Source organism: Suricata suricatta, chromosome 7 (genome assembly GCF_006229205.1).
Source record: "Suricata suricatta isolate VVHF042 chromosome 7, meerkat_22Aug2017_6uvM2_HiC, whole genome shotgun sequence".
Lineage (NCBI taxonomy): Eukaryota > Metazoa > Chordata > Mammalia > Carnivora > Herpestidae > Suricata > Suricata suricatta.
The window spans coordinates 40,235,350-40,251,497 of record NC_043706.1 but is presented as its reverse complement, the minus strand read 5'-3'; the positions used below and the strand labels follow the sequence as shown (position 1 = coordinate 40,251,497).

The window sequence follows — 16,148 nt, the reverse complement described above, 5'->3', positions numbered from 1 at the left end:
GGTTTGGTTTTTTGTGTTTTTTTAAATTCAGTCTTGCAGACCTCTTACAGTCTCTTATTTTTTTTCAGGGAACACTGGACATTTTGGAAGAGGAGAACCATATTAAAGATGTTTTGTCTCGAATTGTAGTAGAAATGATCAAGCGGGAGTGGCCACAGCACTGGCCTGATATGCTAATAGAATTGGATACGCTTTCTAAACAAGGGGTATGAAATGTAGCTGTATCAATTCAGTTTATTTCGGGGGCCTCTTCTGGAGTTTGTTTTGTTAACAGAAAAGAGTCTTTGGGCACACCCATAGTGAAAATGATGTTTCAGTTTAATTAGTTTATTTCTTTGGTATAGGAAACACAGACAGAATTAGTGATGTTCATCCTTTTACGACTGGCAGAGGACGTAGTGACCTTTCAGACCCTCCCCCCTCAAAGAAGAAGGGATATCCAACAAACATTAACCCAGAACATGGAAAGAATATTCAGTTTTCTACTTAACACGCTTCAAGAAAATGTAAACAAGTACCGACAAGTGGTAAGGGATGCCTCACCTCCCAAAAGTTCTATTTTCTTTTAAATGTTTATTTACTTATTTTTAGAGGGGTGGGAAGAGGGTGTGTGAAGGGGGAAGGGGCAGAGAGAGAATCCAAAGCAGGCTCCATGGTGTCAGCACAGAGTCTGACACAGGGCTCATTCTCACAAACCATTGAGATCATGACCTGAGCCAAAACCAAGAGTCAGACACTTAACTGACTGAGCCATACAGGCACCCCAAGTTCTATTCTCTAATATGAGTGGGGTTTTGTTTGTTTTTCTAAATTAAAATAATCCATCAGCAAGGAATTCGGGTGTCTAGTTCAGTGAAAGAAACCATCAAAAGAGAAACAGATGACAGGAAAAACTGGAACTAATTTTCCAGGAAACTCAAGTCAGTCAGTTTCCATTATCTGTTTAAAAAATAGTAAGAAAAAAAATTTTTTTTCAAGTTTATTTTTGAGAGACAGAGGGACAGAGTATGAGCGAGGGAGTGGCAGAGAGAGGGAGAGACATAGAATCTGAAGCAGGCTCCAGGCTCTCAGCTGTCAGCACAGAGACTGATGCGGGGCTCGAACCCATGAATGGTGAGATCATGTCCTGAGCTGAATGAAGTAGGACACCTAACCGATTGAGCCAGTCAGACGCACCCAGAAAATCCTTAAACCAGTATAAAAAATTATTAATTCTTATCATTTAAAATACTTAAAGCCCAGATTTCCAGATTTCCCCATTTAGTCCTGGTCTCTTTTGTAATGGAAACTGCTGGATTTTATTCCTCTTTACTACATGATTCTTGGTACAGGTTTCCTCCACTACCTGAAAGAAGAGGTCCCTTTGAAACCTGTTGTAAGCCCAAATGCCATAGTATAAAGAAATTACCATTAGTTTATATGGAAACTTTTTTGAGCATTCCCATACCAAAAAACAAAACAAAACAAAAACAACACCTCTCTTTGGCTTTTCTGACACCTTAGGACACATCTTCCTAACAGATGCACAAAATAAATCATGATAAAGCAGAGATGCTCACAGTCTAAAGCTGTAGCTGCTTGACTGAGATGCTGATGGCCCTTCCTGGGGAAGGAACTTAGTGGTGCCTTAGAAGGGCTTGCTGGGAAACAAGGTCGAAAGCTATTTTCACTTTGTTAAAGCAAAAAATCCTCTTGGGGTTTCTTTCAGTTAGAGAAAACAGGTACTAATGTGGGTCTTAGGTTAACCAAGTGGCATAACACAAAATTTTTAAAAGTGGGAAATTCCTGTGTTGTATTCTTCCTGATAAGGTATTTCTTCTCCAGAAAGGGCAAGCTAGATACTATCTTTCCAACCATGTAAAAATTAATGTAGTACAGTAATTCTCAGCAAAGGACTGTTTTGCCCCCCCCCACAACTAAGGGTTGCTACTGGGATCTAGTGGGTAGAAGCCAAGAATACTGCTAAACGTTTTATAATGCATGGAATTGTGCCTCACAGTAAAAACTTCCAACCCGACATGCCAAAGTATGGAGGTGGAACCCTGATCTAGAATTCTTGTATGTGTTTATTTCACAAAATAGGATTAATTAAAATTAGTTATTTTTTATAATCCTGATGATTTATTTTTTTATTTTTTTTATTTTTGAGAGAGCGTGAGCAGGGGAGGGGCAGTGAGAGAGGGAGACACAGAATCCAACACAGACTCCAGGCTCTGAGCCGAAGTCTGATGCTCAACCAGCTGAGCCGCCCAGGCTCCCCTCATTCTATTTTTCTTTTTTTTTTTTAAGTTTTATTTATTTTGAGAGAGAGAGAATGCACATGGGGGAGGGGCAGGGAAAGAGAGAATCCCAAGCAGGTTCTGTGCTGTGAGCACAGAGCCCAATGTGGGGCTCCTTCCCACAACCCAGGATTGTACCCTGAGCCGAAACCAAGAGTCGGAAGCTTGACCAACTGAGCTACCCAGGAGCCCCTTCATTCTAGTTTTAGAGAAATGGTAGATTCTAACACAAATGATGAGAACGTACTGTGAGCTGTTGGGGTGGGCTATATACTTGTATATAGGCTATATACTTGTTTGCACTTTATGTATTATTTAATCCTCAAAACAACCCTGAGAAGTTAGAAAGTATAGTCTCTATTTTATAGAAGGAGGTTCAGAGAATAATTATTGGAAGATTCCCCTAATAAATGGTTGTGGTGGAATTCAAGTCCCATTCTTTATACTGGAATGGCCTGTTTCCCCCAAAATACCTCCCCAAGATTTTTCAAAAATTGTCAGGGAAATATTTGCATTTAGAAACTTATATTGAGAGTGAAGGAAGTATTCTTTTCATTTTTCCTTAGGAGATCTAATCTGTAGGAGAAGGGGAGCACATACACTGTGGTGTTCTTTAGCCTCAGTTTCAGTTCCCTCCATCTGTTAAACCAGACTGCCTCTTGCGTCCAGGACCAGAGCACACCCAAGAGCCATCTTTTGTAGCTGGAACAACTTCTTTGGCTCAAGAAGTTGCATTCCTTCTTCCATCTCTTCTCTCCTTCCATCCCTTCACCTTCCCAGTTAGGCAGTTGGTTGAATGGTAAACAATGATCAGATGAGTAGGCTCACTCTCCCTGGCCCATGACCTGGGCCCTGAACTGGTCTGAGGGGAGCATAGAGGATCAGAGTGGGAGTGAAAAGTTGTTAGAGAGGAATGATTGGACTTGGCTGTTGTTGCTCAGATTCCTTTTCCTTCTTTGGCAGCATCAGTAGATGCTGGTAAGAGAGCTCTATCCCTCTCCATCCATTAACACCTCTACTTGATCACTGATGAAGGTTTAATACTTGTCCTTTAACTTCAGAAGTTTTTTGGGAAAATAATTTTGTATGCATAAATTATAAGCATTATGTAATGTTTATGGAATTTGATATATAAAGGTAAAAATCAGCTATAATTGTACATTTACTGAACAGACGTTATTTTTGTCTAGCATGTAGTATTTTTGTGTGTGTGATTTGTAGTTAGAGCCAATATACCTGGTCATAACTTATATTCATTTAATTTTATTTCCTTTTTTTTTTCCATTTACATTCTATCATTTCAATATACTTTTGCTAGGTATTATTTGTTTTTATTTGAATGTGGAAAAATGCTCATGCTTTGTTTTAAACTAGATTTCTTTCATCATCAGTACTGTTTGTTGAGCCTTATTATGTTTATCTGTTTTGGTAAACTGTGTGCTTTGAAACTATCTTTGTGGGCTTAATGTTGGAACAAATTTGTGTAACCTCTTTACGTATTAACTTTTTGTCATATTGCTAAAATTAAAATAACCTTACCTTCTTAGGGGGAACATCAGCTATATGTTCTTCGTAAAGTTGTATTCTTTTCCAAGGTTAAAAGTTGAGTCTGTATTTAAAAAATCATTATTCAAGGGACTTTATTAGGTGGGTGGAAACTTTTACATAGCTTTTTGCTTATTAAAAACATTGGATCCTTATACTTCTTTTCTTTCAGAAGACAGATAATTCTCAGGAATCAAAGGTAAGAGCTCTTGTGGAGTTGGAAGGAGACTTCTTTGAGGCTTTCAGGTACAGAGATGCATACACCTAGTGGAGGGTAACCTCAGCCTTGGTTTATGTGATCATTGAGTTATGGTAGAAGGGAGTTAAAATTATAGTATTTCCAATTCATCAAAGGAGACGAAATGGCCACATGTGCAATATGGTCTTATTGACCGACTTTGAGAATGCTGTTGTTTGAGAAGTAGTTGTGTATGAGTAGACCTTTGAGTGGCTGTTACATGAGTACATTTTTTTTCAATCACTTTCTTTTTAGAATTAGAAAATAGAAGGAGTTCAGGTATGACCAGAGCCTCCTTGTCTGTTAGCGAGGACTTCATGATCGGAAGTTCTTTCCGTGCAGGCCCAAGCAAACTGTCGGGTAGGAGTCGCAGCGCTGAATACTCTAGCAGGCTACATTGACTGGGTGTCCATGAGCCATATCACCGCTGAAAACTGCAAGCTCTTAGAGATGCTCTGCCTGCTTCTGAATGAACAGGAACTTCAGTTGGGAGCCGCTGAGTGTCTTCTCATTGCAGTCAGCAGAAAAGTAAGTTACCACTTCAGACTCCCCCTCAGAGCTTCAGCAGGGGGCGGGGAGGTATTTAATTGTATGTTGTGCCAAAAAGATGTTGAAAAGTTTGGGATTTATTTTTACCTGACATCAACTTAGCTACTTGTGTCCAACCTCTTAGGACAAGAATTTGCTGATATTTTAGGGATCTGTTGGCAGCATATACAGAGATTTTTCAGGCTACTTTGTTCTTGAAACAGCTATGAATCTTGGCACTTCGCTCTTAAGAAACATGATAAAAGTAATGTTAAAATTTAAAACTCGGTGTCACATCAAAAAATCTTAGATGGTGGTACGGTTGGCTTTATTTTGGTCTAGGCTAATAAATAGGACCATGATAACTTTTCTCCATCGGAGTGTTACCTTCAGATGTAATTTACTTTGTTTTCACATCAGCATTATTGCTGGTCATGTTTAAAAATAGAAATCTTACATGGGCGCCTGGGTGACTCAGTCGGTTAAGCATCCGACTCTTGATCTCTGCTCAGGTCTTCATCCCAGGGTCATGGGTTCAGGCCCCACATTGGGTTCCATGCTGGATGCGAAGCCTACTTTAAAAAAAGAACAAAAGAAAAAAATAGAGATGTTACCCAGATTTTATTTTAAAGAATTGGCCTTTTCTCTAGTGTTCAGTTAGCCCTGGGACTGAAAAATTGTGGAGTTAGTGTATTTGATTATATAGGTATAGAAGATGTTAGTACTTGGAGGCTTGTAATAATAGAATTTGTATTACCTGTGTTTTCTAAAATTGGTTCTAGGGCAAGTTGGAAGACCGGAAGCCCTTGATGGTCTTATTTGGAGATGTTGCTATGCATTATATACTCTCTGCTGCACAGTGAGTATCTACTTTTCTATGTCTCTTCTAATTTCTTTGCCATTTCTATATCTTGTGTAGGTAAGTCTGAAGTTTCTATCTGAATGTTGGCAGTCAGTTGACAGTGTTTTTGATAAGGGAGTTGGGTAGTCTTAAAGGGACTTAATTTTTTTTAAAGACTTTATGCTGCAAATAAGTTGTGGCCATTGGCTCTGCACCCAGCCACTTTCACAGTTTTTCCCATTCTTCCCAGATAGCTCATCTTCTTGATTCTTTCTGCTTCTGGTGATCCCCAAGCCTCCTAGTAGCATTGGTGCCTAGGCCTGAGAATGCTCTGGTCTTCTGGACCAGAGTCTGCCCCAGGCCTGCCTTAACTGCAGAACTCCAGAAGCTCCTCCTCCATTTTTGCTCAAAGAACTCAATGCCGGAAGTGCTGAGGCTCTTGGAAGCAGCGGGAACAGTGTGTTTGATGAGAAATGTATGCATGAGACCTGCAAACACATTCTGCGTCTTAAAATAATGGCTTCTACCTACTTTTCTTTAATTGCTCTGGAAAATATTTTAGCATTTCCTGATACCTGTTCCTTACCCAGAAAGGCAGGTAGAACTGTATTACAAAGACAGGTGCAGCTGTCACAACATCCTTTTTTGTTTGTTTGTTTATCTTAATGGTTTTTATTTATTTCTTGGGAGAGAGAGTGAGAGCACGCACATGAGTGGGAAAAGGACGGAGAGAGTTGGAGACAGAATCCGAAGCAGGCTCTAGGATCTGAGCTGTCAGCACAGAGCCTAACATGGACCACAAGGTCATGACCTGAGCTGAAGTCAGATGCTTAACCAACTGGGCCACCCAGGCACCTCACATTTATTTATTTTTGAGAGAGAGAGAGAGAGAGTGAGCAGAGGAGTAGCAGAGAGAGAAGGAAGCAGAATCCGAAGCAGGCTCCAGGTTCTGAGCTGTCAGCACAGAGCCCAGTGCAGGGCCCGAACCCACAAATCATGAGATCATAACCAAAGTCGACGCTTAATGGGCTGAGCCACCCAGGCTGTCCCTGTTTTTTGTTTTTGTTTTTGTTTTGTTTGTTTTTTTGATATTCTTAGTCCCAGGAACAAATGAAAAGATACGAGTTAGACACGCATGTATTACTTAAAATCTCTTATTGTCTGTTTAATTTCCTTTTCTTTTTTAATGTTTATTTTAGAGAGAGTGCAACCAGAGTAGGACAGAGAGGGGAGGGGGACAGAGGATCTGTAGCAGACTCCACACTGGACAGCAATGAGCCTGATGTAAGGCTCAAACTCATAAACTGTGAGATCATGACCTGAGTTAAAGCTGGGTGCTCAGCCCACTGAGCCACTCAGGCACCCTCTTCCTGTCCATTTCAACACAGCTTTTATGATGACTTTCTTTCCTCTAGAGACTAGCTCTGTTTTTAAGGTGTTCTCTTCATTAAACTCATAACTGGTCTTTTGGGTGGCCACTGTAGTTACTGTTTCCAAGACCTTTTTTTTTTTAATGTTTATTTTATTTTGGGGGGGGGGGCAGCATGAGTGGAGGAGGGACTGAGAGAGAAGGAGACACAGAATCCAAAGCAGGCTCTAGGCCCTGACTTGTCAGCACAGAGACCAATGCGGGGCTCAAACCCACAAACTGCGAGATCATGAACTGAGCTGAAGTCAGATGTTCGACCAACTGAGCCACCCAGGCGCCGCTCCAAGGCCCATTTCTTAGTTCCATAAAGACCATGACATTCACACTGAGGTATCCCATCTCCATTTGTGTTACTTACTGATACTGAGGAGTAAAGATATGATTCAAACCCAGGCAGTCAGGCTCGAGAGTCTGCACTGAAAACCATAATGCCATATTGCCCTTCAGTGTCACTAAAGCCTAGGTCTTGCTTAACCTCAGGGCCCACGCTTTTAACGTTACACTCTGCTGCCTCCAGGATACAGCTAACATGGCTGCTGTCCACACTAGTTTTTATTCTCATTAGTGTGAACATCCCTGCATCATTTCAGGTTAGGTTTTGCCACCAAATAAGTTACAATTATTTTTAAGGCGCTGTCTTGATTCTGAAACAGTAGATAAGGGATTATAGATCTGAACTAAATGACTTGGAGAAATAACAAGGTTATGTTTTTATTGCCTTTAAAAAAAATTTTTTTTAACATTTGTTTATTTTTGAAAGACAGTGAGAGACAGATCATGAGCAGAGGAGGGGCAGAGAGAGAGGGACACACAGAATCTGAAGCAGGCTCCAGGCTCTGAGCTAGCTATTAGCACAGAGCCCAACGCAGGGCTCGAACCCACAAACCGCAAGATCATGACCTGAGCTGAAGTCGGATGCTCAACCAACTGACTCAGGCACCCCTATTGCCTTTTTTTTTTTTTAAAGCCCTGGCATTTTTTCGAGCAATTTCAGGTTCACAGCAAAATTCAATGAAGGTACAGAGATTTCTTGTATACCCCATGCCCTCAGACATGCATAGCCTCCCCCATTACCAACATCCCCAACCAGTGTGGTGCGTTTGTTACAATTGATGAGCCTACACTGATACGTTATGATCACCCAGAGTCCATAGTTTTAGGGTTCACTCATGGTGTTGTACATCCTATGGGTACATTCTGTGGGTTTCAGCAAATGTTTAGTAACATGTACCATCATTACAGTATCATACAGACTATTTTCAGTACCCCAGAAATTCTCTGTGTGCTACCTGTCCATCTCTCCTCTCCCACCCCAATCCCTGGCAACAACTGATCTTTTTACCTTCTCCATAATTTTGCCTTGTATAGAATGTCACGTCGTTGGAATCATATATTATATAGCCTTTTCCAATTGACTTCTTTCAGTTAGTAACATGCATTTAGAGTTTTTTCCACGTGTTTTCATGGCTTGCTAGCTCCTTCCTTGTTAGCAGTAAATAATACCCCACTGTCTGGATGTACCAGTTTATTCATTCACCTACCAAAGACATTTGGGTTGCTTCCAAATTTTGGCAGTTAAGAACAAAGCTGCTGTAAACATCCAGGCTTAACATGTTATAAACATGCTAGTTTTTGTATGAACATGTTTTCAGTTTCTTTGGGTAAATACTAAGAAGTGTGATTGCTGGACTATATGTTAATAGTATGCTTAATTTTGTAAGAAACTCAGATTGTCTTCAAAGTGTCTGTACCATTTTGCATTCTCACCAGCAATGAATGAGAGTTCCTGTTCCACATCCTTGGCAGCATTTGGTGTTGTCAGTGGTCTGGATTTTGGCCATTCGAATAGGTGTGTAGTGGTATCTTGTTTGAATTTGCAATTTCCTGATGACATATGATGTGGAGCATCTTTTCATATGTTTGTCATTTGTATATCTTTGGTGAGATGTCTGTTAAGCTCTTTGGTCTATTTTTTAATCAGGTTGTTTTCTTATTGTTGAGTTTTTAAGAGTTCATTGTGTATGTTGGATAACAGTCCTTTATTAGATGTGTCTTTTGCAAATATTTTCTCCCAGTCTGTGGCTTGTCTTTTCATTTTCTCGATTATAGTCCTTTTATTTTTGTCAGTGGTATAAGGAATTGTTACATGCTTTGCCTAGGGATCTCTCTTTAAGTCCTCCCTGGGTATCAACAAATGTCTTTCTGTGCAGCTTTTCATGCCTACAAGTGTATGCATTGTTGTATGCAGTCATGTTCAGAGTTTATCTTGTTAACCCAAAATACTCAAAGACCACATAATGTGCAAAATTAGAGTGCTTCTTTGAGGGATAAGATTGCATTGAACCATGTTCCTCATTGATCTTTCAGTGTTTGGGTTGAGGTTTTTTGGGGTTTTTGTTTTTGTTTTTGTTTTTTAACTTTAATAATCAACAGAAATTTGAATGTTGAAGCACAGACCACATACAGCTGCATTTGGTAGGAATCCTTTTGGTTCTCTTGATGCGCACCTAATCAACTATTTTCTCGTCTTGCAGGACTGCTGATGGAGGAGGCTTGGTAGAAAAGCACTATGTCTTCCTGAAGAGACTCTGTCAGGTCTTATGTGCTCTGGGCAGTCAGCTCTGTGCATTGCTGGTGAGCCCTTACTTTCTAGAAAGTTTCAGGGCCCTTTGAGTAGAGCATTTAGAAAGTTATATTTGAAGTGAGTAAAACATGCCATCAATCTTAGCCTTGTGGAGCATTGCCCTACAGGGTATTTTGTATGATTTTATAGGTTAAATCTTGTAATAGGGTCTGAATGATGTAAATTTCTTTTAACAAGTCAGTTACCAATGTCAACATGAAATATCCACAACTATTATTCCATAAAGTCAACATTGCCATTCTTGTGAATTTTAGTACCTGTGGAATATCAGTTTGCTGAACACATTACCCTTTAAGGTCCTATTAGATTATCAAATATTACGCATTTGAATAAAGAACTTATTTTAAAGGATATTATTGCTCATAAAAGAAAACATTAGTCTGATTGACTTAGAAATACCTGCCTTTAGGGAAACATTTAAGAACTCAAGTCTTACAAGGTGAGAGATAGGACAATTGATACAGATGTTTGCATCTGATGTTAGGTGTTTCTGTGGTGGTTTGAATGGTTACAGAGGACAGATCTTCAGGCATAAGATGTATACCATCAAGTGGTTATTTAATAGATTTGGTCACAGAGATGTGAATAGACCAGGTCTGAAGCAATAATAGATTTTTTTTTCTTTTTGTGATTTGTGAAATGAATGCTCTTTTTCACTTTAGTGACCACAGAATGAGTTTTAATGATGATTAGGGAAGTGAAGCACCTTTCTGTTTTTAACCCTCAAATTGATGCCGTAGGTCACAAGGAAGTATATAGTCTTTTAAAAACTGAAATTTGTGAGGGTTTAAGTCGTATACAGTTGCCCCTTGAACAACAAGGTTTGAGCTTCATGGGTCCACTTATACTCAGGTATTTTTTGATAAATACAGGGCAGTTCTTTAGATCTATTTTCTCTTTCTTACGATTTTCATAAGATTTTTTTCCTCTTTAGGTTCCTTTATTATAAGAGCACAGTATATAAAACATATACATATACGTGTTAATAAACTGTTTATGTTCTCGATAAGGCCCTGGTTTACAGGAGGCTGTTAGTACTTAAATTTTAGGGGACTCAAAAGTTAAAGGTGAATTTTTGGCCCCCAACCCCTGTGTTCAAGAATCAGCTATGTTTGTTACTCTTCCCGCTGTCCTCTTCCACCCCCCCATCAGTGTCATTAATTACTGGTCTTTTTGTCCCTCAGGGTGTGGATTCTGATGTAGAGACACCAGCAAACTTTGGAAAATACCTGGAATCTTTTCTTGCTTTCACAACCCACCCAAGTCAGGTAAACTTTATGCAGGCAACATTGCAAAGTTTTAGTTAAGTAAACCAAAATGAAGCACTATGATCTGAAGTAATTAGGAGCTTGTGTATAAAATGTGACTTTCAAGGCCCTAGGAAGTAACTGTAGTGTCATTTCATTAAGGAATTATCGAGTCTTCTTCCTGAGCCAAGCGTTGCACCATGTAGGTCAGCAGCTTTTCCCCTCAGGTAATATTCTGCTAATTCTCAGATGTGAGCTATGTCCCAGGTGATTTGCTCCTAAAGGTGTTTTAAGTGCAGAAGTCTAATTGATTGTGTTATATAAAATTAATTTCTCATATTTAAGGTTTTCCTTGTAATATAACCCTGAGATTCCTGTATCTTTTTTTGCCATTAAAGAAAGTGGTAGACGGGCACCTGACTGGCTCAGTCATTAGAGTGTGCAGCTCTTGGATCTCTGGGTTGAGTCTCATGTTGGGCATAGAGCTTACCTAAAAGAAAAAATAGTAAAGCCCAGCTGACACTGCAGGAAGTGCACGTGATCCATAGTCTGTCTCATGAGTATGTGGTCTCTAGTGGTCAGTCACTACTGATGCAGTACATCATGGCCAGTTTCAAAATATAGAAATTTATTTCCATGAAAGAATACTGTTGGTAATTGCTTGGCTAAGTAATAATCTTATTTATATAAAATCCAGATCCTTAAACTGAGGTTTCTCTTTTTTTCTTTCCCTTTAGTTTCTGCGCTCTTCAACTCAGATGACTTGGGGGGCCCTCTTCCGTCATGAGATCCTATCCCGTGACCCTTTGCTGTTAGCAATAATACCAAAATATCTTCGTGCATCTATGACTAACTTGGTCAAGGTATGTGTTGGGAATCAGATGTGCAGTGTAGGTGAATACACACAATAAGACTTAGATTGGCATCCAAGTGACAGCCCAGTCTTGGTCACATGATCCCTTCCTTGGGCACATCATTCTCTTGTTCACCAAGAAGAAAGCAGTCCAAACTGGCTATTATACCTACTTTTTCATATTTTGGAGCACTTATATAGTAAGTATTGGGCTAGATGCTTGAAAGAAGTTGGATGAGCAGTGACCATGACCATGCAGTGGTCAGAGATTGAAAGCAGGCAGGGTGGAGTCAAGATTCCAAGAGGAAGCAATATGTAATAGTTTCTGAAGGTCCGTGAGGGTCTGAAGGCAAGTGAGTAGGGAGGAGGGAGAGTGGAAGCTAATTAATTGCTCACCACCTCCATAAAGGTGCTTGTGAATTCCTAGCAATCAGCTAAGGGCTCTTGCAGATGGCAGATACATAATCTTGATTTGTAAAATCAGAGAGTGGGACCTATTTAAGTGTCCTCTTATTTCCTTAAGGAATATACTAGCACATGGAACCCTGCTCTAATTCTCTGCTGTGGTCTTCATTACCATTCAAGTGAAACATGCAAAGTCCCATGATTATTCCCAGGGGTCACCACTTAAGGAGACACATAGTTCTCGATTCTTTTTTGCTTATTGCATGCTCTATCAGCACTTCGTCTTGAGACAGTCATACTCAGACACCCTAAGGAAATTCTAGAATTTAATTCTTCCTGAGGAATCTAGAGGAGGGTATCAAATGAGTGTTCTCTTTTCTACTGCTGTCAGTAGACAAGGAGTAAAATGGTGGGGTAGACCAGAAGCAGCTACTTATCTAAAAAGATCTTATCCAGACCCTTACTTCTTAAATTAAAAACTGCTTGAGCTCCTAGAGTTTCAGACTCTTTCTATAGGTCTGTTTTTATCCCCTACCCCAATTATCTTTCTCTCTGCAGATGGGCTTTCCTTCTAAAACAGACAGCCCTAGCTGTGAATATTCTCGATTTGATTTTGACAGTGATGAAGACTTCAATGCTTTCTTCAACTGTAAGTGATAGTGGCCTGGAATTTCTCCCAGTGGTCTAAGAATGGCGTCTGGTATTATGAATCATGGTGCATGACCCTTGGGTTCTATATTAAAGGGCTCAAAATCTGGACAGCAGCCTGTTTAATCTCTAGTTTCACACTGCAGAGAGTACTGGGATTGTACTCACTGGGTATAGTAGTCTCTTGCACACACATTACACGCATGTGCACATATACAACCTTTGGGCTTCGATGTTTAGACATAGTAACAGTATGTGAGGCACTCAGATTGTTTTAATACTTGGGATTAAATACCATCTTACTTTGCTGGTCTTCTAAAAAAGATAGATTATCTAATACCCTAATTCTCTTCTGGGTTTTCTGTAGCCTGGCTGGTTCTACACCATTCTTTTATTTTTTTAAATAACAGCCTTATGAGCTATAATTCGTTTATCATACAGTTCACCCATTTATAGTATACAGTTCAGTGGTTTTTTTATACTTTCAAAGTTGTGCAACTGTTGCCACAATTTTAGGACATTTTCATGACGCCCAGAAACCCTGTGCCCATTAGCAGTCAGTCATTCCCAGTCCCCCATCCCCCCCAGCTCCAGGCAACCAGTAATCCTCTATTTCTATATTTCACTTATTCTGAACATTTCATGTGATCAGGTTATACAATATATTATCTTTCATAACTGCCTGCTTTCTTAGGGTTATATTTTTGACATTGACCTATGTTGTGGCATAAGCAATACTTTGTTTTCTTTGTATCACCAGTATTTGATTGTATGGGCATACCACATAAGTCGATGGATATTTGAGTCATTTCAACCTCTTGGCTATTAAGAATAATGCTGCAGTTGGGGTGTCTGGCTGGCTGAGTCAGTAGAGCATGTGACTCTTGATTTTGGGGTTGTGAGTTCAAGCCCCACGTTGGGCATAGAACTTACTTCAAAAAATAAAATAAAATAATGCTGCTATAACATTTGTGTACACTTTCTTGAGTGGATGGACATATTTTTATTTCTCTTAGGTGTGTGCCTAGAAAGGGAATTATTTGGTCATATAATAATTTTATATTAGCGTTTTGAGGAACTCCCAGGCTGTTTTCCACAGCAGCCACACTGTTTTATATCTGTACCAACCTGATCTTTTAATTCCAACAGGAATGGAAGATCACTTTTAGTTTGCCTCTTAAGAGAATTGAGCTGGTAGGGCAGCTTCCAGAGATAATTTACTTTTGGAAACTTCTGGATATGTTCATCTTTATTGAACATTTGTTACATTCAAAGCACAAATCTGCAGAACAGAGTTTCTTTGAACATTTTCCCCCTGGGATGGATAAATGAATGAACATTAACTAAGCACCTGTTATATGCCAGTTATTGATTTATGTCTTTTCTTGGCAGCCTCCCGGGCCCAGCAAGGAGAGGTAATGAGGTTAGCGTGTCGTTTGGATCCAGAGACTAGCTTCCAGATGGCCGGGGAGTGGCTGAAGTATCAGCTCTCCGTTTCTGTTGATACTGGATCCATGAACTGTAAGATGTTTTTATTTCTAAACATTAGTGAAGTATTGTGTACAGTATTGTATATACATAGGAAATAAACCTTCTTAGCCATATTTAGAACAACGTGCTCGTAGTATTAAAAAATAGGGTAAAACCATGTTCCTGTCAGTTTTGTCTTCACTTTTGTTTTCTAACAGAATCAACCAATTACACATTGCTGGTTGTATTATTTCACTTTAGGCACAAAATTGCATGTCTAAACTAATTTTTAAAGCTTTTTTAGGGGCACCTGGGTGGCTCAGTCGGTTAAGCAGCCAACTTCAGCTCGGATCATGATCTCACGGTTCATGGGTTCAAACCCTGCATTGGGTTCTGTGACGACAGCTCAGAGCCTGTAGCATGTTTCAGATTGTGTCTCCCTCTCTCTCCATGCCCTTCCCCTACTCATACTCCATCTCAAAAATAAATAAACTATTAAAAAGAAATTTTTTTAAAGAGCTTTTCTACCAAGTTCTTGCATAGAACCATTCCTAAACTCAAAAGAATGTCTTTTTAGGCGTAATAGAGGCAGTACGGGGACTTTGCATATCAATTAGCCACCTCAAAGCCTTTGGAAATGCTGTTTTATATAAAACCAAAACAGCTCTGTACCAAATGCATAAGCCGGGTAACTTCTCTATACTCTAAATCATCTGTCTGTTGTCTTGTTAATGCATGCTACATGTGACAAGATTTAATAAGACAAGAAAAGATAGACAATACTTCTTTAAAAAGGCTCCATATTTATGATCATTTACCAGCTGCACTAGTTAATTGACATTCACAGGATTTAACATTCTGTTTTCCATATTCACAATTGACTCTAAAGGCCCATGGTATCAGTAACTTGAATGTTTGTGGAGGCCAAATATGTTGCACCAAATGAAGCTAGTAAATGGAAGCGGGAAAAGTAATTTATAAATCTTTTTGCCTGTGCCCTGCTGTTTGGGTGATGTGCTTTGATACTTGTGAACTTGGAGGGTGACACAGCTCTCTGGATATAGCTCTTGGAGTTACAATGAGGCTACTGGATGTGAAGTAGCATTTCGTGTATTAGTTGTTTTTTTGGAAGGATTCTTTGTGGTCTCAAATATCTTAATTTTATAGGTTTTCAAAGATAAAGGGCAAGGAAAGGAGAAATTCGTTGATATATTTCAATTGCCTGTGATTGACGAGGCACTGTTTTTGGGGCTTACATGTATATTCTAATCCAGTGTTCAAAGTGGTTTTATAGATGTGACTCACAGAGGTGAGACAACTCATTTTTAGAGGTGGAGGCAGCATAGAACTCCTCTCTGCTTTCAGGTTTCCCCCCCCCCCAGGCTGAGAGGGGTTTTATTGCCCTATTCCTTCAACTGTGAAATTAAGTGGTCTTAGTCTAAGACCCCACTGTCTGTCCTGTGTGATCCAGTAGTAGTAGCAGTAGTAGTAGTAGTAGTAGTGTGTTAAAACCCTGTTCTCACAGAAACCATATGTTTGCACTCATAGGTCTAACAGGAAATTTTCAGAATGATCTAGCTTCAAGAAAAGCAAGCAGTTAGTAGTGCTTAAGAAAAATTGATTCAGTATCTAATGGATAGTTGATACCTGTCACAACACAGCATTTTATATACTGTTAAGTGAAACTGCAATGCAATCTAAGTTTATTTTGGGAGTGTTTGCTGTATAATTGGATTTAATGAAATGTTTAGAGGTGCAGTAGGCATGACTTTGAGTAGATAATGAAAGAAAATGCAAATTGCTAATTGATTCATGATGTGGTTTCATCTTAGCATGGGCAAACCATGCAGTATTTAACACATAGTAGCAGAATATTTACTATTGAAGCTTGAAAAGATGAGTTCTTTGTGTGCAATCTTTCATTTATGCATGTGAGAGGGTTTTCTTTTTTTTTTTAATTTCTTTTAATGTTTTTAATTTATTTTTGATACAGAGAGAGACAGAGCATGAGAGGGGGAGGG

General features: G+C 39.4%; 1 protein-coding gene across 2 annotated transcripts in view; it reads left to right on the top strand.

The window, feature by feature from the left end:
• Positions 1 to 16,148, top strand: part of XPO5 (exportin 5) — a 48,193-nt gene that overhangs the window by 4,877 nt on the left and 27,168 nt on the right. Inside the window, exons 4-13 of one of the 2 annotated variants that reach the window (XM_029944108.1) lie at positions 69 to 206; positions 345 to 527; positions 3,997 to 4,023; positions 4,405 to 4,590; positions 5,373 to 5,449; positions 9,395 to 9,494; positions 10,689 to 10,772; positions 11,489 to 11,614; positions 12,568 to 12,658; positions 14,050 to 14,178. In XM_029944108.1, the coding sequence (XP_029799968.1) occupies positions 69 to 206; positions 345 to 527; positions 3,997 to 4,023; positions 4,405 to 4,590; positions 5,373 to 5,449; positions 9,395 to 9,494; positions 10,689 to 10,772; positions 11,489 to 11,614; positions 12,568 to 12,658; positions 14,050 to 14,178 (1,141 nt within the window). The remainder of the gene's footprint in view (positions 1 to 68; positions 207 to 344; positions 528 to 3,996; positions 4,024 to 4,404; positions 4,591 to 5,372; positions 5,450 to 9,394; positions 9,495 to 10,688; positions 10,773 to 11,488; positions 11,615 to 12,567; positions 12,659 to 14,049; positions 14,179 to 16,148) is intronic. The other variant, XM_029944109.1, reaches the window with a different exon arrangement.